This window comes from Gekko japonicus, unplaced genomic scaffold (assembly GCF_001447785.1).
Source record: "Gekko japonicus isolate JY-2015 unplaced genomic scaffold, Gekko_japonicus_V1.1 scaffold43, whole genome shotgun sequence".
Taxonomy (NCBI): domain Eukaryota; kingdom Metazoa; phylum Chordata; class Lepidosauria; order Squamata; family Gekkonidae; genus Gekko; species Gekko japonicus.
In genome coordinates this window covers 2066546-2089094 of record NW_015173123.1, presented here as the reverse complement: position 1 = coordinate 2089094, position 22549 = coordinate 2066546, and the positions used below count along the sequence as shown (strand labels likewise).

Genomic DNA, 22549 nt, shown 5'->3' with positions numbered 1-22549 from the left:
GGTGTCCTCCTTTCACGTGCTGCTGTAGGACAGCTGGCAATGGCTACTTGGCTGGGAACCAGTGTCTGTTCTTTAGGAACTAAAAGGAGATGAGGAAACTGAGACCCAAAGAAGCCTGAGCTATTTTCTGACTTCACTGGTTGGTGGGACTCTGGCCTTGTCTACGAAAGGGGTCCTTACAGCTAGCCGAGGAAAACACCTAGTTGAGGGCCCGCAGGTGATGTCAGTGAGCTCTGAACAGACAAGGTCAAATGACACCCCCCCCCAAAAAATAACCAAATAAAAATGAAACGTAAATAAAACAAATACAAAACAAAGTAACTGGATTTGGGACTAAAAAAAACAGTATCTTTCATTTCTGCAGCAGAACCCTGAATGAGTTCAGCCACTTATGACTATAATTTAGCCACTGGGAAGGGAAGAGCATTGAAGGTGGATGAGAGGGAAACTTGAGGGCTTTCAAAAGACTTTCTGTTGAATGTTTATTAGCAAGTTCAGCCTAATCTTGTGAGAATTCTAAACAAGCAAACCAAGATCATGGGAACATAAGTATGACATGGTCTGGATATCTGTCTGGTATTCCTATTGCTCCATTCCGAATATTTATTTGGAGGGCAGGACGTAACCTGAGATGTAATGGAGTTATTTTGATATTGATCACAAACCATCAGTGTGTTTGACCACTGTATTTTGTACATGGGCTCTTCAGGAAAAAAAGCGTATTTTGGTATTCTGCAGGGCTGTGAAGACAGAGCTTTTCCGCCGGGCATACCAGTGAGAATGACAGTATGCCAGCCAAGCCTGCCGACCTGCTAAGACATGTATTCTGTATAAGTAGTTAACAATGTGGTCGATGTCTAGTTGTAATGATTTACCAAACCGCTTTTACTTATATTTATTGTATTTATGTAAAGTTGTTTTATGGACTGATGTTTTATCTATGTTGGTTTTATTAATGCTGTGAGCTGCCCCGAGCCGCTTCGGCAGAAGGGCAGGATAAAAGTTGAATGAATGAATGAAAAAATAAATAAATAAAATAACACTTTACCAGTGAAAAAAATCCCTTTGGAAGGGATTTTCCATATTCAAAAGATGAAGAAATCTCGGTGATCAAGATAAATGATGAGCAAGTCTAATTGTTCTGTAAGCAACAAAGTTCGAGTCCAGCGGCACCTTTAAGACCAACGAAGTTTAATTCTGGGTATCAGCTTTCATGTGCATTCAGACCAACATGGCTACCCACCCGAATCTGTGATGTAAGAAGTCTGCCTAAACTCATCAGTTACAAGTTACAACCCCACCCATTAATACTGCCTGGTATGCAGGAGGGCCCAAGGTTCAGCCTTTGGCATCTCCTGGTAGCAAGGCTGGGAAAGACCCTCTCTGCCTGAGATCCTGGAAAGCCCAGGCAAACACAGTAAACAGACTCATTACAAGTCAGCTTCATACAACCAGACCATTATGGAAGCAGCTATGACAACTACTCAGCTTGAGAACTCTCAGTAAGCAGAATGCAAGCCAGCAGGGTCTGAACACTGTGAACACTGCAGTGAGACATCTAGGCTGAAGAACCATTGTAGAGAAGACAGCATCTTTGGACTCTGGGCCAGTGAAAAACAGTAATCCCTTGGGGGAGAAAAGATACAGCCCCTTCCTGGGGTTCCACTTGCATGGCAGGGGCTGCTAAATACTAGCTTGATAGAAAACAAAGGCCAGCAATTCAGGAGAGGAGGAGCAATTGAATAACTCTAGCATATAGAAAAAATTGCCCTCTAGCAGTGGACACCAGTTTAGCCGACCTCTCAAAGTGTGTAGATAGGAAGGTAGGTAGGTAGGTAGGTAGATATAACCACAGATGCTAGGTTGTATAGGAAAAGCAACTAAGCAGAAACAAAGGTGAGCCAATTATAACTAAGATGACCTACCACACACAAAGAATTTCACCATTAAATACCATTTATCCTGTTTAATTAGTACCTTCTGGATACAATGGTCCCGACACAAATGCCGTCCTCCTCTCTCCTTGGAACTTCTAATTATTGATACAACCTATGCTATTATGCCTTTCCCAGTGTTTTCTCCATCTTGTGTGCCATTTAAAGCCACAAAGATTTTTAATTATCTACATGCACTGTCAAAGATACCTTTAAGAATGTGTGACTCAATTCTTCAGTGTGGGGGGGAGATCATTTTTAGTCATAATTCTATTTTTGTGAATGTGAGCAGACCTGTCTACTGGAAACATCCATTTAAATGCAAATTTTGGTGTTCCAAAAGATGTATGTGCATCTTATAGCACATAGAAGATTATTGTGCCCCCAGTATCCACATCAAGTCATATCTAGGGAAGAACAAATGTATAATTTTATTATATGAATGCTTATTTATGTTTTTTTTTCTTATCACCAATTTTGATTCTTCATTTTTTTCCTATTCATTTTGAAAGTTTCCTTATATTGTGTACATACATTGTACGGTTTCTGTATGCAATTTTATATGCTATTTATATGTTCAATATGCATAATTCAGACATATAATCAATGTTCCCTAAGCTGTGGAGTCCTGTGAGCAAAAATTCTACTTTGTGAGCTACTGGCATTAAAGTTCTGAGCGAGCAATCTGGCTGCTGCATTAAATCAGTGTGCTCTGGAGCCATCTTTCCTGAGCTGAGGAAAAAATCTGTGAGCCAGAGGCTAAAAAACTGTGAGCTAGCTCACACTAACTCAGCTTAGAGGGAACATTGCATATAATATACTTATAATGCTAATTTACTGGTGTACAAATAATGATAAAATATGTGCATTTTACAGGAAAAAATTAGTGTGAAGAACCAAATTGGCATGAAAAATAATGAATCACAAGTCTGCTTCGCACGAGAGAGATGCAAAATCAAATCAAGAGAGATTTTTCAGGCTGTAACAGCAGGGAGGAGATCGTGGCTAGTTGCCTCTCACACAAGCCAAAACAGCTGATGTCCCTCTGAGTCCCGGAATATGTACAGAAAATACAAATTCAACTCTTGCCAATTGCTCATCTCTTGCACACTTACCCAACATTCCCATCCCTAGCATAAAAGCATCCATGGTATATGGTAATCCTCGAGCCCTTCCTCTCGTCCCTGGTGGAAACATCACTTCTTTAGGTTGTGCTTTCTTACATTCCACCTATTAAGCAGAAACATGTACAAATGAGATGCAAATGAATTCATGTAAAATGTCAAATGCTGAACTGGTCTGGTTAAGTGGGAGGAGGGAGAATTATTTTTAGCATTCCTTTTCTGGAAAATGTGAACTTTAAAAAATAGGCCAGCAGGGTAAAGTGATTTTCAAAGAGTATTTATAAGTGATGAGGACTTCAGAAAGCAAAGGAGAACCCACAGCTAAGGAAGAGAGACTCAACGAGAGAAGCCATGCAGCTAAGGAGCTGTTCTGGAGATTCATCAGGCAGCCTGCTTGGGTGCTGCTTATGGCATCGCCAGGTAATGGCTGCTTTGCGCAAGAAGCCTGCTGCTGTGCTGCTGCTGTTTTGCAAGAGCCAGGCTTATTCATGTATTTCATTTACTTACACCCTGCCTTTCTCCCCAGCGGGGAGGGGGGGACCCTAAGCAGCTGACACCGTTTTCCTCTCCTCTGTTTTATCCTCACAACAACCCTGTGAGGCAGGTCAAGCTGAGAGTGTGTGCCTGGCCCAAGGACCCCCTGTGAGCTTCCATGGCACAAGCGGTGATTCGAATGTGGGCCTCCCACTCTGACACTCTTAACCACTACACCACACTGTCTCTCTTCTTTCCTTCTGGTACTTTTATCCGTTGCAAGAATATGTCATTTTCTTAGCACTCCAAAAGCCCAGGATGTGTATAATTTCTACTTCAATTGCCACACATGATCGGTGAGAGCCAAAGATGTCTCAGGCACCTGCCAACAGTACCTGTGATGGCAACAATCAGTGCTACAACTCCCCACATCGCCCTGTAGCTGTTTTAATGACTGTTATGAGTTCTTTGCTGCTCAAACCCTCCTGTTCATGACTGCTCTGGTGGCCACATTGAACACAACGCCATGAAAACACCAACAAGGCTACCCTCATCCTTCCCACCCTGCTACATCCTTCCTGGCCCTGAGAGGCCATCTGGATAAGCAAACTGCCACAAGACAGGTGTGAGCACAGAGGTGATGTCTGATCAACACACCCCTCCTGCAAGCAGCAGAGCAACAGCTGTCCATTCAGCAGGGGCATAACAATGTTTTCTGCAGGGGTATCTGTACAAAGTTTCCAACCAAGTGTTCTTCATGCTACCTTTACTACCATTTGTATCACGTTACAATTTTCTGTCTACTAATAAGCTTTCAAGAGCATGCATGACCAACCATAACCAAAAGAAAATGGCAGGGCACAAGGGTGAATTGAGAACTATTTCTAGATGCCTGGTCCTGTGGGGTGTGCTGGGAGGGAAAGGCTTCTCAGTGTGACCCAGAGACTAGACGTGGAGGGGGTAGGGATGGGCCTCCTGGGGTCTGTTCCTCATTCTTGCCACTTTGAATGTTCTGACAGTTAGGTGCCAACAGAGAAAGTTGGAAAGCATCAATGTAGGTTTATCACCAGCTGCAAAACATCGGGAGAAAGAAAGAATGTATACCTAAATCTTTGTTTCCCTTTACCATGCTTCTTTTCGGTTAAGCCACCAAGAAGCAGATGGAAATATCAAAATATATAATTGTTTCTTCTTTGTAGCCCAGGTGGAGTGTTATATGCAAAGGTGAATATAAAGCTCCGATAAAACAACACACGATCATTCTCCTAGGCATGGGGGAAATAAGAACCCACCTGTCAACCGAGGAAGCCTGTCCCACTTTCAGATATATCAGGAGAGACAGGCCCTCAAGTAGGAGTATCCCACGTCATGATGAACATTACGGGTCAAAAGCAGAGCATTGAATGGAGCTTGGTAGCACATGGAATGTCAGCAACACAGTTGCGTTACAAGTCAAATTACATGTCCATCATACCTTCCAACAACCAAAAGACATGGAGATCTGATTTGGCGCAACATCCTCAGCAAACACCCTCCCCATTCCCATTTTATTGTAGTCCCCACAATGTAAACCCAAAGGTGACAGAAGTTCAGTCCTCTGGAAAATCCACATTCTTTAACTCAAATTTCCTTGCTTCACCAAATCCCACATTTATGAGGGTAGTATCTTGTGATGGAAAATGGAATCTGCTCTGAGAAACAGTCCCCTCTAGCTGGTTGAGAGCTTTCAATACTGTTAAGTTGTCTTTTCCCTACAGAGAGAATGCCAGCCATTAATTCATATGGCAGAAAGTTAAGGGGTACTTCTGGTGTGGAAGTAAAACTGTCCTGGTGGTTCAGCCAACCATGATCAAGATGGCACCTTTCTTCCTTGCCCTGCTTCTTCATCTGTGTGACCCCATTTCAGTCACAACGGAGTACAACAATGTTGGGATTTGGCCTTTATACATACAGATAAGATGCTGATTCAGAAAGGGCAATGCAATATCCAGCTTCACCAAGATCTTGAGCAGAGCACTGAGATCCGGTTTTGTGTGAGTGCCTGACGGGAAGCATTACTTGCGTAAACTCTGCCACTGCAGCAAGGAAGAGAAGGTGGGCGTTCTTCAGAGGTGCAAAACAGGTAATTACATGAGACAGAACCTGGAATGTAGGATAATGCCGCTAACTGGCTCTATTTATAATAGCCCTATCAGTAACAGTCTATTCATTGTTTTACGGTAACCAACTGGCTGTTCCTAGGCAACCCGATCAGTGAAAATTTCAGGTTTGCACTATTTTCATTTAGGTAACGTAAAGGTTAACTGACTGTAAATGGGAGTATTTTAAACAAAACCACCCACCCTACCCCCACCCTACAGAGCCTCACAACGTATCTTATTTATTCAGCTTGCAATATTTCACAGAGCAATAATGCCGCAATGCTGCCAACAAACTTGTCAAAATATTCACTTCTCACAAACTGCTCTGCCAGAAGCCTGGACATGATGGAATGAAACACTGCCAAGCCTGGCTGATGCCTACGCCTACCCAAGAAACCTTTTGCACCTGGCGGGAGGAGGGCAAACTGGGAGAGGAAGCTAGCAGGAGAAGCCAGCCACATGACAATTCCCGAGTTTGGTCAGGAGAAAGGTGAGCATATAAATATTTAAAAGAAAGAATAAAATATGTGACCGAGGACCAGACATGACCTTACAGTGGAAGACCCAGGTGCGGGGTCAGGGCGACTGCCAAAGTCACATAAAGTGTCTTGGTGGGGCAATTCAAAGCACAGCCTGGGCCGGCAGCAGGGCAAAGCATCATCCGAAGAAGCTCGTCTGGTGGGTACGAGAGAGGGGGGGGGGCTTGTTGGTGGCAGCCCCACAATTACGGAACCGCCTCCCCAGGGAGGTGTGCCCGGTGGCCCCCTCGCTCTTGATCTTTCAAAGGCAGCTGAAGACATGTTTTTTCGTGATGTATATAATATAAAAATATGTAAAAGATAGCATTATGGGGTTCTACTATCAGATTGTAATAGGAAGTCATCGGTGGATCTGGATATTTAAAAAAATTTTTTTACAGCAATTCTTTTCTGGTCCATCTTGTATCCAAGTTGCATAACTGTATGATTGTATTGTATTATGATATAAGCCAATTTGTTCCTCATTGTGTTTGACCTCTGAAGAAGGCCTGTATAGGCCGAAACGCGTCAGGTCAAGTCCATTGGCCATTGTGTGTAAGATTTTGGTATTTTTACATAAGGTGTGATTGGGCCTTTATATGTTTTTTAATTCTTTGCTAATAAATACCTTTGGCCCTGTTCACACGGAGAATTTGCTGTACTAAAGGCATGAATGCCAGGCGGATTTTCGGGGCGCGATCATACCGCCACATCTGGGAAGTGTAGCGCACCCTTGGCCAACCTGTGGCATCCCGCCAGATGTGCAGTAAAAAAGTACTGCGTAAAGTGCACTAGTATCCGGAAAACGCAGGGCAGGGGCGGGCGTCAAGATCGTGGGAGCGCTAGTATCCCGTGGCATCTGGCGCCCGTCCAGGTCCCGTCGCAAACTGGATGTTTTTTGTAAGCACATGCGCACAAACACGTAACTGAAATCAGTGCTGCTCCACGGAACTGTATATGCGCACAAACGCGAAACACTTGCCACACCACTTCTTTGTCACGCTTCAGCATCACCGTGTGATCGCCAGCTAACAGCCTAAGCGCAAAGACTTGAGGGACCGTCTGATCGGGCTACCGCGTTTTATTTTGCTCCGGAGCAAACAGTCACGCCTCCCCCCACATTATCTGGCCCATGTGACCGGGGCCTTTTTATATTATATACATTAAGTTTTTATTGTTGGCCCTCTATTCTGTTTGACTTACCTCTTTAGGTTCTGGTTCCCAGGTTTCAGGGTTAATCCCCCCCATTTTGTCCCATGTTTATTCGTGATAGCATTTGATTAGTTCTTTTGCATACCGACAGTTTTAAATTGTCGATTTTAAGTAATAGTTCTTATGTATTTCATGGTATTTTATTATTATTTACATTGTAAGCCACCGGAGTTCCTATAAGGTAAAAGGATGGCTAATAAATATTTTGAATACATAAATAAGGGCTGAACCCTGTCCCCTGAGCTTATTTTTCTGAAAAAACTTTTTAAAAAGCCTTTTTCTCCCAATGTAGCTATGAGACCAAAACTAAGCCTTGCCAGCAGGGGCAAAGGCTTCTACCCTCTTCTACCCTCCCGGTTTTAGAGGAGAAAGGGTCTGCAGTCGGAAGACTCAGTTCCCCACCTTCGGGTGATGTAGAGCTTTAAGTTATCCCTCCCTCTACTTTACATGGGTTGGGTCTGTACATTTCCACAAAATCAAATGCTTGACAGAGTCTACAGTCACTTGAATTTAACAAATTGAATTCCTTCACACATTTAACCCCAAAATGTTAACCCTACTTTTGAATGCTGGTTTCAGTAGGCCTACTAGATTCCGAGTCCTTTGTGTTCACAGCAGAATTCTCTCCTACCGTTTGGGGATCTTGGTAAGTCATACTAGTGGGGGGAACCATCATGCCTTTCAAGGCACCATCATGTGGCAACTGTATGTCCTCTGGCTCTGAAAAATCTGGAAGGAGCCACATCTATGTCAGGCCCATCCTCACAACCCTGGGTGTACCTGCATTCTTTGCTTGCATATCCAGCTGCCTGGTAATGTTGCCAACCTCCAGGTAAGGCCTGGGGATCTCCCACTTTTATGACTGATCTCCAGCTAACAGAGATCAGTTCCCCTGGAGAAAATGGCTGATTTGTAGGGTGGACTCTATGGCATTATACCACTGGAAACCAAGAATGAAATCTGCGTAACATCTTTTATTAGGATGTTTTCTGTCAGTTTGGTTGGTCCTAATAAAAGGTGTTCCATGGATTTTCTCCTAAGTATTACTCCTGTTGATAGCCAGGATTTGTGCCAATAACAGCAACTGAACCAGAAAGCTGAAACTCATAAACTTTGAGGTAAGGGAAGGAAAGAACCTACCCAGGGAGAAATTCCTCCTTGTCTCAACAGTAGTCAGATTCCCCACAGCAGAATTCTCCTCCTAGGGGGACTGGGAGCCAAAAAGAAGAGGCGCAGCAGGACTGAATCCGGCTCTAGTGTCAATTCTGGAATAAGACTACTCCACAAAAGCCATGAGGGAAACCCAACAGGGAAGGCTTCCAGCCTAATCTCATTTCAACATTGAAGACACTCCCGCCCCCCGCCCCCCCAAGAAGCAGTCAACCTGGGCACCAGGGGAAAGGTGGAAAGCTGGGGGAGGCGGGCAGTTAATTACCCCCATTAGCCCCTCAGCATCCCTTTTCCCTTCCTGTTGAAGGGAGCCTCTTCCTTCCCTGTCTGCTCCATTGAGCCTCTTTTCTAGTCCACATCAATGCTCCCTCTAAGCTGTGGAGTCTTGTGAGCAAAAAAAAAAACTACTTTGGGAGCTCCTGGCATTAAAGTTGTGAGTGAACAATTTGGTTACAGCATAAATTAGTTTGCCATGGAACCATCCTTCCCGAGCTAACATAAAATGTGTGAACCAAAGGCTAAAAAACTGCGAGCTAGATCACACTAACTCATCTTAGAGGGAACACTGGTACACATGAACAGTTCCTGCATCTAGTTAAATAATAATGGAAAGAATTATAATGACAAGAAGAACTGAAGTCAAGGGGAGGAAAAAACCAAGTTGGAGGAAATATTTGGTGTAGGAGAGCCAGTTTGGTGTAGTGGTTAAGTGTGCAGACTCTAATCTGGGAGAACCGGGTTTGATTTCCCACTCCTCCACTTGCACCTGGCTGGATGACCTTGGGCAAGCCGTAGTTCTGTCAGAGCTGTTCTTGAAAAAGAGCAGTTTCTGTCAAGAGCTCTCTCAGCCCCACCCGCCTCACAGGGTGTCTGTTGTGGGGAGGGGAAGGGAAAGGAGTTTGTAAGCCGCTCTGAGACTCCCAACTGAAGGGTGGGGTATAAATCCAAACTCTTCTTCCTCCTCCAAACTCTCAACAGGTGAAATTGTCCTAAGTGATTTACAGTGACAAACAGGCAAGAAACATCAAGTACCACCAGATGTAGAAGACACCAACAGTGCCTCTTTGTTCTGTATTCCATCCCCTGGAAATAGGAGAGCCAATCACAATGATGCTCAAACACAGTACTATTTGGCAGCACATTTTGTTTGTCATGTTTTTTGGTAAATGTACTGATAAGCACTGTCTTATAAGAGCAGAAAACAACAGTGGCTTCCTTGTTCATTCTCAATCACAAAAGCACATTTTCTCCTTGGCATCCTACTACTCTGAGAAGTTAGGGATTTAAGTGTCCCATAAAACTATTTCACTTGCAGTTTTACCTCAGTATTTACTTTTAAACAGTTTGGGACTTTATTTACAGTTACCACAGAAAATGTCCTGTCAGATTTAGTGGCTTTCGTTGTAAATATGCCACCTGTGCCACCACTTTGAGATGTGTTGAAGTGGCAGGAGCAGGCAGTAAGATATTTCTGGTGGGAAACCCCGCTCAGTCCAGTGGCACTGCACTCATGATGGTAACGTGTACTGATCCGGGGGTTAACTGAGGACGAGTCACACCACACTTCCCTGACACACCTGTGAGAGAGGCCAAAGAAATGTGTATTCATTGGCTTGCCAGTGCTTGGCACTAACCACTCTTGAGGTAAATTGTGATGGTATTCCTGAGGTACCCACTCCCCTACCTTGATAAAACCTGGTTATAAACTTCTCTGCCCCTAATACCAACGGGGAGAAAACAGGGTTGCACTTACCGGGTAGATAAAATAAGAGAGCTCACAGCAGAGCAGGAGGGAGGGAATGTGTGCTTGCACAGGAGATGCTTGAGAGATACAGAGATGGAGATATGGTTTCTTAATAGGAAAAGTATATATATACACACAGAGAGAGGGAGGGGGGGAGGGGGGGTGGATCCAGCCACCCTTGAGGGAGCCTTCCTCCAGCTTCAGGCACCTTCCTCCAGCTTTTCCATGGGAAAAAAGCCACTTAAGTTGGAGGAAGGCTTCAAACGTTGATGACTAGAGTAGCAGGACAGGGGTAGGATCTACCCCAATGTGTCACAGTGAACAGAATGCCAGTAACTGTCAGACTACTTTGGACTTCAAAGCTGTTACTTTTTCCACAGGTTTCCTAACCTTTGAGATTCTTCACTAGAGCCTTTTAAAACTCTGCCTGCCCCAACGCTTCCAAAGAACCCCAGAAGACTAGGTATGAGAGCCATCAACCAGCATGTGCTACGCGAGGCCACTACGCTAAATAGACCATTCCCACCAGAAGTGATGGGAGACAGAGCAAGACTTCTAACCTGCCTAAGGAACCTCTAAACACCTCTTTTCCCTCTCCTCCTCCTCCTCCCTGCTCTCTGTGAATGTTCCAAAGACTGGCCATTGCTGGCTTTCTCTCCTAAGTTCCAGGGGATTGGCAGATATGAAAGGGGGCATTGGCTCTGTCCATCACACAGCCCTCCTTCGATAACTCATTGCATCAGGGGAAACTTAAAACAGGTCTCTCCTGAATATTGTGCAACAGTTGAAGTACATACAACAATTTTTAAAGCTGGCTGAACAAACTTTGAGCCCAGCAGCACCTTAAAGACCAACAATATTTTCCAAGGTATAAGGTTTTGTGGGGCAAAGATGACATAAATAAAGGGAAAGATTTCCCTTGCCTCTAGGGGGCGGTGCTCGTCTCCATTTCCAAGCCGAAGAGCCAGCGCTGTCCAAAGACTTCTCCGTGGTCATGTGGCCGGCATGACTAAATGCCTAGGTACCTATTTATCTACTTGCATTTTTTGCTTTCAAACTGCTAGGTTGTCAGGAGCTGGGGCCAGAGACGGGAGTTCACTCCATTACGTGGCACTACGGTCTCAAACTGCCTGGCTACCGACCTTCTGGTCTGCAACTCAGCATCTTAACCTCTGAGCATAATATAAAAGTTACACAACACAATAAATACTAACTTTTCTGCAAAGAAAACTAACTTTGTTTTCTTTGCAGAAAATGTTAGTATTTATTGTGTTGTGTAACTTTTATATTATGCTCAGAGGTTAAGAAGGTACATTTTGTACACTATGTACACTATGGACATTTACCCCAACCTATTTACAGTAATTTATACATTACCTAGTCCTTACAATCTCTCGGACGGTAGAAAAGAGTAAGAGTCCAGGAGCACCTTAAAGACTAACACAATTTGTGGTAGAATGTGTCTGAAGAAGTGAGAAGTGACTCACGAAAGCTCATCCCCTGCCACAAATGTTGTTGGTCTTTAAGATACTCCCAGACTCTGACTCTTTTCTCCTGCTACCGACAGACTAACATGGCTGCCCATCTTCATCACTCTCCCAGACAGTGCATCATCTACCACTAATAATCTTTTACTGCATAATATGATAGAATTTTTAGATAAGCTTGTTTAGAATACAGTTTCTTTTAATTGGCATTACCTCTATGACTGAACATACACATGCAAAAGTGGCAAGTAAACTAAGGCTGCGGTCACACGGAACATTAGCCACGCAAGAGAGACGGAAGACAGGCGGAGTTTCCGGGCGCGATCTCACCAGCACATCTGGGAAGCGTAGCGCTTCCGTGGCACAACCGAGGCTTCCCGCTGAAAGCACGCAGCAAAAAACTAGTACCTCGGAGGTACTAGTTTCCGGAAACTGCGGGGCAAGGGCGGGCGTCTGATCGCGTTTCCAGTGGCATCCGGCGCCCGCCCATGTCCCCTTGCGAAAAAGGTTTTTTTCCCCCCAAGTTTCCGTGGATGCACACACACACCCAACTTAGCATGCGCATTTGTCGTGTACACAAAAAAAAGAAAAGCAGTTTGCCGCACCGCGCGCTTCTTCGTTGCGCACAGGCGTGTCCTGTGATCGGCACCTCTCCTTACCCACGGAACCGCCACAGAACCTCCACAGGAGGTCTGATCGCTTAACCGCGCGTTAGTTTGCCCCGGGGCAAACAGGCACGCTTCCCCCCCCCCGCAGTTTCCTGCCCGTGTGACCGGAGCCCAAGTCACCCTGCCTATGAGTCAGTTTAATTTGGTCTGACCACCCTCCACCTAGGTTGCAGTAAATAATCTTAAAAAAACCTTTTTGATCAGAAAACAAAGAAGTACATTTATCAGTCCACAACTATCAGATTACCAGGGTACAAAGAAGACTGGAAAATATGAAAAAGGGGACGGACTTGGCTCTGTCCATCACATTTGTCCAAGCGCCATTGGCAAGCAGTGCCTTGGCCAATTGAAACCAGGACTGTGCCACTGGAACGCAGACCACCAGCCATGCTCTGTGGCCTCCCAGGTGCTCAAGTCATGAGCTCAGTCCCTCCTGGAGCTGAGAAAGATGCAATCAAGAGTTTAACGTGGGCTTGGACAATACTTCTTTTATCCTATGGACTGAAAAGTCAATGCAGAGATTTTTCAAATCCAGAGGAAACATGAAAAAACCCAGCACCCACAGATATTCTCCCGCTCTCGCTGTCAGCTGTCCATCCCTGGGGGTGGCCGGGAGGCAGCCTCCTCGTCAGTGGCAGCTCCTTCCGGCCAGTGCACCCCCTCCCCCCCCCCCCCCCCCCCCCAGCCCCCTGCAGGGCAGGCTCCCTGCTCCCCCCCCCCCCTTTTCTCTTCGGCTGCTCCTCTCCCAGCCGCCACTAACTGACTCTCCTCCCCAAGATTCTGCACCCCGCCTTTCTCTCCTCCTCCGTTCCGTGGCCTCTCGGGAACAGGCGTGAGGCGTGGAACCTTCTGGCTGTGCAGTCCCTGGCAGACTAGCCGGGAGAGTCTCGGAGCCCTGCCTGCCTGCCACCCAGGGCTGCATTCCATTCGCCGCAGCACAAGGTGGACTGGTCTGAATTTCACCAACTTAAGTTAGCTTTCCAGCCCTAGAAATTTAGGCACATGAGGAAGTTCAGTTACGCATTTATTTATTTGATATATTTCTTTCTCACTTTTCAACTAAAAAAGTTCTTAAAGTGACATTCAAAAGTGCTGAATGAATTCATCCTCTGGAATTCAGTAACCTCTGTTTCTCCCATGCAAGCCTCACTGAAGTGAACATCACTGCAGCAAAGTCTAAGAAAAGCCCTGTGGAAGGTCCATGCTAATTTAGCATCCTGTTTCCAACCGTTGCGAGGCCAACATGAAGTCACCCAGCAACTGGGTTATTCAGACCTCTGAACATGCAAGTTCCATGCAGTTACCATGACTAACAACCATTCTAGAGTTATCTTCCATGCTGGGGACTCTGTGACTGGGAAGATGTGGCATTGTGGCACTGGAGGACAGAGCACCAGACCTGGACTGGAGAAAATCATGTTCAACCCCCCCCCCCCGAACACTCAGCCTGGTTGTTGTGGAGATAAAGCCTTGGTACCTTGAGCTCCTCAGAAGAAGGGTGGGGAAATGCAAACAATAAAAAACCACACTCTAGAAAGCCCTGGCAGGAAGCCTCCAAAGTATGACTACCTAATTTAAGGTTGTAACATCCTACCTGGAGACCAGAAGCTACATTTTCATAGGAACCTTTTACCTTTGATTGTTTTAACAAGAGATATTTAATAACAGCTGGTTAGATTCATTTTCTTCCAGCAAATTATGCTAGAGCAATCGACTCAGGTGCATCAATTCACTTCAGAATCGTATTCCTTTATGCCTCCCCGTTGCTGTCCTGAGGTCATCAGTTACACCTCACAGACATTTCTATTTCAATCACTCAGAATAATATTAAAACAACACAGCCTGTCTAGATGGACAATTAACAGGAAAATGAAGTTTGGATTAGCACTGTTAAAGCTATAAGCTAAGCAATTAGCTTCTGCTTGCAGAAAAATTAGTTACTGCTGCTAGCTGAAAGACAAGCTTAAATTATGATTTTTCACAGCAAGGAGGTTATCTCTCCCCCACCCCCAGGTGCAGAGTTGGGTTTTTTACAAAAAGATTACAAATTTGGGTACATCTCTAAATCTCTACAAAAAGCTATGGCCAATCTTGTACCCTGCCCCACAATATTCACAAAAGAGCAAACCATCTTCCATTAAAAAGGCTGAAGTGATACAAGCAATCCTCTCCACTCCTGGCAAGTCTGAGCCTGGATAGATCACGTTTAGGAACAGCCCCTGATTAAACACTTCTCTTCCACACGCCCATACACAGATTTCAAAGCACTTTAATAATGCCTGGGTGTGCATCATTAGCAGTTCTTTTAACCAAGTGGAATATTGAGGCTCTCAGACAAGAAGTGACTTGCCCAAGTGGCAGGACTGGGAAAAGAAAAACAAAACCATCAAACCTCTGCAACTTAACTGTGCTTTCCAAAGGACATCAAATCCTTGGTCATTCCCATTCCTGGCCCAGGCAATGAGGCTGTGGATTTCCTGGGAGACCCCCCCCCCCCAAATTCAGAGAGCTGTGTGTTCCCCTTCTTCCCTAGGGTTGCTGACCTGCAGTTCTCCCAGAATTACAACTACTTTCCAGACTACAAAGATCTGTTTCCCTGGAAGAAACGGCAGTTTCAGAAGATGGACTTTATGGTATCACATCTCCAACCTTGTCTTCTCCAGGATCTGCCCCCAAATCTCCAGCAATTTTGCAAACTAGAGTTGACAACCCTGCCCAAGTGTCAGTCTGTTAGAACAGGCCCAGTCTGGCAGGAGGAAGGAGGCACTGCTTCTTCCCTTGCAGTGTCCCAGCTCAGCTTGCCTCTTCATGTGCGTGCTGGTCTTAAAGACTCAAGGTGAGGTGGTATTGCCAGAAAACAACTGCAAGGAAACTTAAAATATCTCTGGTTGAATTAGAGCAACATACAAACCACTAGCTCACACTACTGAGTGGGGAATGAACATCCCCCACTTCCAGGGTCCTGGCTTCTGGCTGTAAGGGAAAATCAGCCATTTATGTATTTATTCCAGGTCCAGTGTGAATACCTTACTTTCCCAGCCAATAATCACTCAGAGTTCTAGTTAAAAGCTTTATTTAAAAGTAGTATAACTAGATGTGAGAAGATTAGGCACAAGAGATTGAAAGGTACATAAACCACTCTAAGCATGTGTAAAAGCTATTTTGAGTAAATGAGAATGCATAACAATTCTTCTCTGCTGACAGTGAATCTAGGAATAATTCAGATTCTAAGTCTCTTGCCAAAGCCCATGCAGAAAAGACACCCTCACCGAATCCAGATCTGAAGGCTGAATGTTACATAGTGCTGGGAGTTTATACAGCACGAGTGAGTGAAAAATCATGTTTCTAAGCTGTTCCATCCTGCTCTGCTGAAATGTCTATTTCATCACGTTACTCTGAGCATACAAGTGATACTCAAAGTAAAACTGTGAAGGCTAAGAGCATGTTGCCAACTGCAGAGTCAATGTTCTCTTGCTGGGATTTATGATGACAGACAAATGGTTATTCATGAGAAGTTACTTCAGCAGTTATCAGAGCTGGTTTATGCTAGCTGAATAAATTTCTCAAGGTCAGTAGCTGAGCCTTAAGTCAGTGAGAAAGAGAAATGTCTGATTGGAGTTGTTACTGCCATAACCAATTCAGACAAACTTGTGCGGAGTAATGAAACAAAACCTTGAAGAATACATACATTCTATATACCATGCATGAGCAAGGTCCGTTTCAGATGCTCAGTGTGGCTGGAACGAACATGCATGATGGAAGAGTGGAATTGCAGAGGCAGGCTCTGCCCCACTCATGTCCGTCCACTGGTATGGAAGTTCAGAGCGGAGGCATGCATGGCTCCCTCCGTGCCACCAGCAATCCTGCTTTTTTATGATTCCAGATTAGGTGGAGAGAATCCTGCATCTAATATGAATGCTTCCATGAACCTGCATTGTTGGACAGGAGCTGAGCTCGCGGTTACAACCCCTCTCACACTCCCCTGTCTACTCCCCTTTCTGGAGAAAACTGACTTTCTCTTCTAAACAAAAACTTGCTCTTATTACAGCCCCTTCTACAACTCAGAGTAAATGCTAACACCCAACGCGGTGTGCCTCAAGACATGTCCCATTTTAACTATCTTGTCCCACTCATCTCTGGAGTTTGTAGTCTCCTTTGCATGCTTTAAAGTTTCCATGGTGAGCTGGATAAAGTCTTTGGCCAGAACTGTAATGTAGCTAAAATGGTACATTTTTATTTTGTTTGGTGGCAGAAATTCATGTTAAATTAGAATGTTTTTAGGCAAAGGTTTAGCCGCCAACCCTGAGGTGAGACACCCTTGGTTGCTAGAGTTGCAAAATAAATCCAGGCCCTATGGGCCCTGCAGGATTTGATGCTGTTTCACAGGGCCGGTAAGATGGAGATGTTCTGCCAGGCCTACAGCTGAGGACATCAACAGTTTCTAACTGGGCTGACTTCCTTCTCTTTTTCTTCCCCCGTGTCCTGTTCCTGTCCCCTTTTCCTCTGTTTGTTATCCGCTATTCACCAAACTGTATAATATCCATTATCCCGCAGAGAAAGGGCACTATGTTGTGCTTCTCTTTTTATGTGCCATCTTATTTGTGTCAGTATTATTGTTAAGAGTTGTTTTAATAGTTTTAATTCATGAATACCGTTGTTACCTGCTCTGAGCTCTGTTGTACAAGGGAAGGTGGGCTATAAATCTAATAAATAAACAGGAAAAAAGCAGTAGAGTCCAGTAGCACCTTAAAGACTAACAAAGGCCCCTGCCACACGGGGGACGGGCTGAAGCGCGGCTTTTGAAAGCCACACCAAAAGAAACATGCCGCGGCGGGATCACATTGATGTCGTGAGCCGCGGCGCATTCCCTCCCCGGCATGATCAGATGCCAGGGGAAGCGACGGAGGGGAACAGGAGACTGCCGAGCTGCGCATGTCAGCGCATGCGCAGTTCAGGCAGGAACCGGGGATGCGCCGGCAGAAAGACCTTGGTAGGTGGTTCATTTTTGATGCGTCTCTTCGGGGGAAGGGCCGGATCGGGGATGGGTGCGCAACGCTGCCCAGATGTTGCAGTGGGATCGCGCCCATTTGCTCCGGCCCCAATCCAGCCCACTCCCGGCCCAAAACCCCTTGTGTGGACAGGGCCAAAGTAGAGTGCTACTGGACTCTACTGCTTTTTTCCTATTGCTACAGACTAACACAGCTACCTATCTTGATCTATCTCCAAAATGAACTCCGTGTTCTTTTGACTGATCGACTGATTGACACCCAGCCTTTTCACAGAAATGACTCTCACCAGATAGTTCTAGTAAAACATGGCTATTCCATTCTCTCAAAAGTTGCTCTGAGAACAGGGCACTTTTAACTGGAAATTTGGTAACAATGAACAAAAATCAATTGCATTCTTCAAATGCCATGACAAGAATGGAGTATTCCACAGTCAGCAGTGGTGCAGTAGAAACCCATAGTAGTATGCTAGTTAAAGTATTGGACTGGGACTAGGTAGACCCAGGTTCAAATCCCTCTCAGGACATGTTGGGAGTTCTGTAGACAGAGCTACCGCCATTTTTAGAAACTCACTAACTCACCATGTGGAGGCTCAGCCTGGACTGGGACCACAGTCTGGGGAAGAGGGCTCTCAAGCCTTCCCCCTGTGCCCTTTTCGGATAAAAAATGGCCTTGGCAGGACTCCATTTGCCCTGTTGTGAAAATGCATGTGTACTGGTACGGATCCAGCTGCATTTCACAATGGGGTGAAATCTCTTCCCAGGGCAGGTTTTGATTGGGGAAATGGCGTGGAAGGAAGGCTTCCTCCCATGCTGTGGTCCAAGTCAGACCCCCGTACACTCCTGCCGAATTTAAAAACCACCATGGGCTCCATTCACAGCCCTTACAACATATAATGCAGGTATTTATTTATTCAGAAAATGCGTGTGCTACCCCTCCAGACTGGCTTGTGGTGGCTCACAGTGAATGCAGTAAGAAAAATTATATCAATAAGATCAAACAAAACCAAAATCCCTATCAATAAAAACAAGCCAGAGTATAAAAGTGCTTAAAAGATAACAGTCTAAAATGATGTTGATAAAACTGTCTGTAAGCTAGGAGGGGACCATGAGACAGCTCACAAAGAGGGAAGCCCTCAGTTAAAAGCCTGATTAAAGAACTGTCTTGGCCTGGCACGGGGCAGAGAGCGAGGCACACACCAGTTGTGCTCTTAGCCGTGATGCTTCTCGGGTGACTCGGGGCCACTGACTTTCACTCATCCTCATTTCCCTCATGGAGTTGTTACAAGGATAAAATGGAGGTGAGGCCAACCAAGTCACGCCACCCGGAGCTTCCTGGAAGAAACCTCACCATCCTACTGGGGGCAAGGGCACTCCCCCCCCCGCGTCTCATGAGGCGGCTCCCATCCCTTCCTTGAGAGCCAGCACTCCTCCTTCCAGACACCCTGCAACAGGCTGGGAGGCAGCTACCGCCTGTGTTGTGGGAAGGATGGCTCCTGCTGCTCCTTGACTCTGCCACTTCCAGGGTACAATTCAAGGCCTGTGGAGCAGCTTGAGCTCTACATTAGCTAGGAGCTGCCACCTCCGCTGCAGTCTGACTACCAAACTGAGGGCATTCTTGGTGTCCTGAGCTGTGGGACTCTTGCCCTGGACACCTTTCCAAAGCTCAAGCCGAAGCAACTTCTTCTAGAGGCAGCCCAAGATGCACAGGGCTATTTTAGTAGTAGCTTTTTAAAAAAAATCTCTGCATCCCTTTGCAATATTGGGAGCAGGAAATAAGCACAAAAATATATATGGAATATAGAACGTGCTGTGCATTCACAAACAAATGCAGAGAGAGTGCCACTGCTGCACCAACAATGGGAACAACGTTCTGTAATAAGAATTATGCAGAATTACTTGTATTTGCATAATATTGTGTGACTGCGAGAATTAAGTTTGTTGAAAAATATGAATTCTTTTGTTAAAGAAACGGGTAAGGAAAGAAGAGCGATACAGGCCAGATAGACAGGTGTGGGAAAACACAGTTGCACTTACCTGTAACTGTTGTTCATTGATGTCTTCTGTGCAGACACACATTGGGACTGTGCATGTACAGGCAAGCAGTGCGGATAGGAGTTTTAGTTTAGTTCAGCTGGAGCAGACACGATGGCTTTTTCCCACTCAAACCTTCATATGCTTCAGAGGCGCGTGCCTCCTTCTCCCTCAGTTCCCGTTTGTCTGCCACGAACTCTCAAAAAAGAGTTTACAAATGAATAAAGAAGAGAGCTCCCAGTGGGGCAGGAGGGAGGGAATGTGTGTCTGCACAGAAGATGTCGATGAACAACAATTACAGGTAAGTGCAACCCTGTTTTCATCTTCCGTCTTCAGCGCAGCCCCACACTGGTACTCTAGCAAGCTACTCACCAACAGGAGGTGGGGTGATGCTCTCACTAGAACATTGACTGAAAAACTACTTTCCCCACATCCTCTTCTCTCCTTGACTGCAGGTCTAATGCATGATGCTTAACAAAGGCATCTTCAGCTGACCGGGCTGTGGTCAGGCAGATATTGATGAGGGAGGATCCTGTGATGAAAAGCAGCTAAAGAACCCAGAGCCCTTGCTGGAGCGTGTGTGAATCTCTAGAGGACGTGGTTTCCCCGCAATCTCATAACAAGATTCAACTGCTGCAGCAACTCATCTAGAGAGCGACTTGCAATGAAGCAGCCCTACCTTCCTTAGGACCCAAGCAGCAAACTAAGATTTGTCAATTCTGAGTGGCTTTGTTCTGTCCATATAATACAACAAGGCTCTCCGGATGTCTAATGAGCTCAAGGCATGCTAAGTCTTGGTCAAGGGAGAAGGAAAAAACACTGGCAATGCTACCTCCTGGACTAAGTGAAATCTAGAGACCACCTTGGGCAAAAGCTCTAAACCAGGATGAAGAACCACCCTTTCATTGAACACCTTTAGAAACGAGTGGGGTGGTGGGGGTGTCAATCTGAAGCACGGCCAGCTCACTCACCTGCCTGGTGGACATGACTGCAACCAAAAACAATAATTTTCTGGTTGACAGGGCCAATGGCCATGAACCTGATGGCTCAAGGGGGGGGCATGGGTTTGGATAGGACCAGAGAGAGGAACCACTGAGGGACAATGGTAGAAGTGAGAGGGAAAACATTAACTAAACCCTTAAGGAAATGCTGAGATAATCTGTGGGAGAAGAGGGGGGAGCCTTACACCATATTGTGATATGCTCATAACGCAGCCAGATGGACCTTGGCACAGGATGCAGCAGCCAAACCCCTGTGCACCAAGGGAAGTAGGTATTCGAACACCTCTGATAAGGGACAAGTAATTGGAGAGACTCCCTGGGAAGTAGCTCAAGTTTCGAACTCAGAGCACTTCATGGAGTAGGAGTATCTTGTGGAGGGTTTCCTTGCTTGGACCAGGATATCCTGGACCTCAGGAGAAAAGGAGCACACCCTCCAAGTGGTGAGGTGAAGATGCTCGACACTGTGGTGTAACGACAGTCCCCACACTGGAAGGTCTCATGCCCTGGGGAAGGGGATGCAGTCCGCTCCCGCCCAGGCTGTGGCAAATAAAATGCAAGATTGTACAGAAATTTATTTATAAGTTTATTTAAAAGTTTTTCAAAGGTATTGTTAAAACTGTATTCATATGTGTATGTATTATTTACAAGTGCATGTTTTACATAGGAGTTCAGCCTTTAGCAATCTGGTCAATGTTTTACACCTTTAAGAGAGGAGTATATCACATGCAGCTACATGGAATCAATTAGAATTGTTTTTGAGAGTTTGAGTTCCAGCATGAGAGGTGGAGAGCATTGGCAGTTTGTTATTAAAAAGAAAGCTTCCTAGCCAGACAGAAAAGATGACTGAGATGCTATTCCCATCTTGAGAGCAACTGAGGCAGCTACATGAAAGAGAGAGCAGTTGCCAGCGAATTTGAATATAAAAAGGCTTCTAGCCAGATAAAAATAGTGGACTGGCTGCTACTTCTAGAAATTAAACTGGCTTGCTCCTAATTGAACTGGAAGTAAGTTTAAAATAATTTAAAAATTATTACAATGCTATATTCCATTCAACTGCATATCTCTTTCCAATCTCAATAACCATGTTTGTTTCAGGATATTTTGTAAAAGAATTTCAGCTGCAATAATTGCAAGCAGTAAAAAAGAAGTTAAACTGCATTCAAAAGAAGTTAAGCTGTATCAAGAGGTTTACACCTTCCAACCTTAGAGGATTACTGCTGAGGAAGACTAATGAAATGAGTATAAAACTGGGTGCTCATGGAGGATATCATGATGTTGGACCTTTCCTTGAATATGTCAGAATTTCCTAAGCAAAATTGTCATGTTTGAATACATATACATATTGATGTTTACATTAATTATTAAATGTTAATTTTATCACAGTGCTTCCTTGTTTTTTTGGTATGTACCGACAACTGTGATCCCTTCCTTGTACTCACCTGGAGATTGGCAACAATGGTTTTCCAGGAGGAAAAGTAGTCTTTCTCTGCAATGGGGACCAAAGCAGCTTACATCGTTCTCCTCTCCCCAGTTTGACTTGCACAACAACCCTGTGAGGTAGGTTAAGCTGAAAGTCTGTGACTGGTCCAAAATCACCCACTCAGCTTCTACAGCAAGAACCTGGATCTAGCAGACCCTGCTCTAAAGCACTGACTGTTACGCCTAGGGCAACCAACCTCCAGGTGGAGCCTGAAGATCACCAGGTATTACAACTGAATTCCAGAAAACAGACACCCCCCCCCGGAGAAAATAACTGCTTTGGAAGGTGGGCTGTATGGCATTCTGTTCAGCTGAGGCCTCTCCCCTCCCCAAACCCTGGCTTCCATGGACTCTTCCAGAAAATCTCCAGGAATCTCCCTACCTGGAGCGGGCAACCCTAGACTCAGGACTGGCCCCAATGAGTTCCTCACAAAGGCCTGTAAAGGGTTTCCTTCCTTTGTCTGAACCAAGCTTGGTTGTTTACCGTGGCAAAACGGGCTCCAGTTTACCACCCAGCTGTTTGCCTCATCCCGTCCGCGTATCTCACTCCTTAAATTC

General features: G+C 45.3%; 1 protein-coding gene across 1 annotated transcript in view; it reads right to left on the bottom strand.

Moving 5' to 3' along the window:
• Window positions 1-22549, bottom strand: part of MSI2 (musashi RNA binding protein 2) — a 570680-nt gene that overhangs the window by 110390 nt on the left and 437741 nt on the right. The window contains exon 7 of the mRNA XM_015421923.1: window positions 3050-3164. Coding sequence (XP_015277409.1) covers window positions 3050-3164 — 115 coding nt within the window. The remainder of the gene's footprint in view (window positions 1-3049; window positions 3165-22549) is intronic.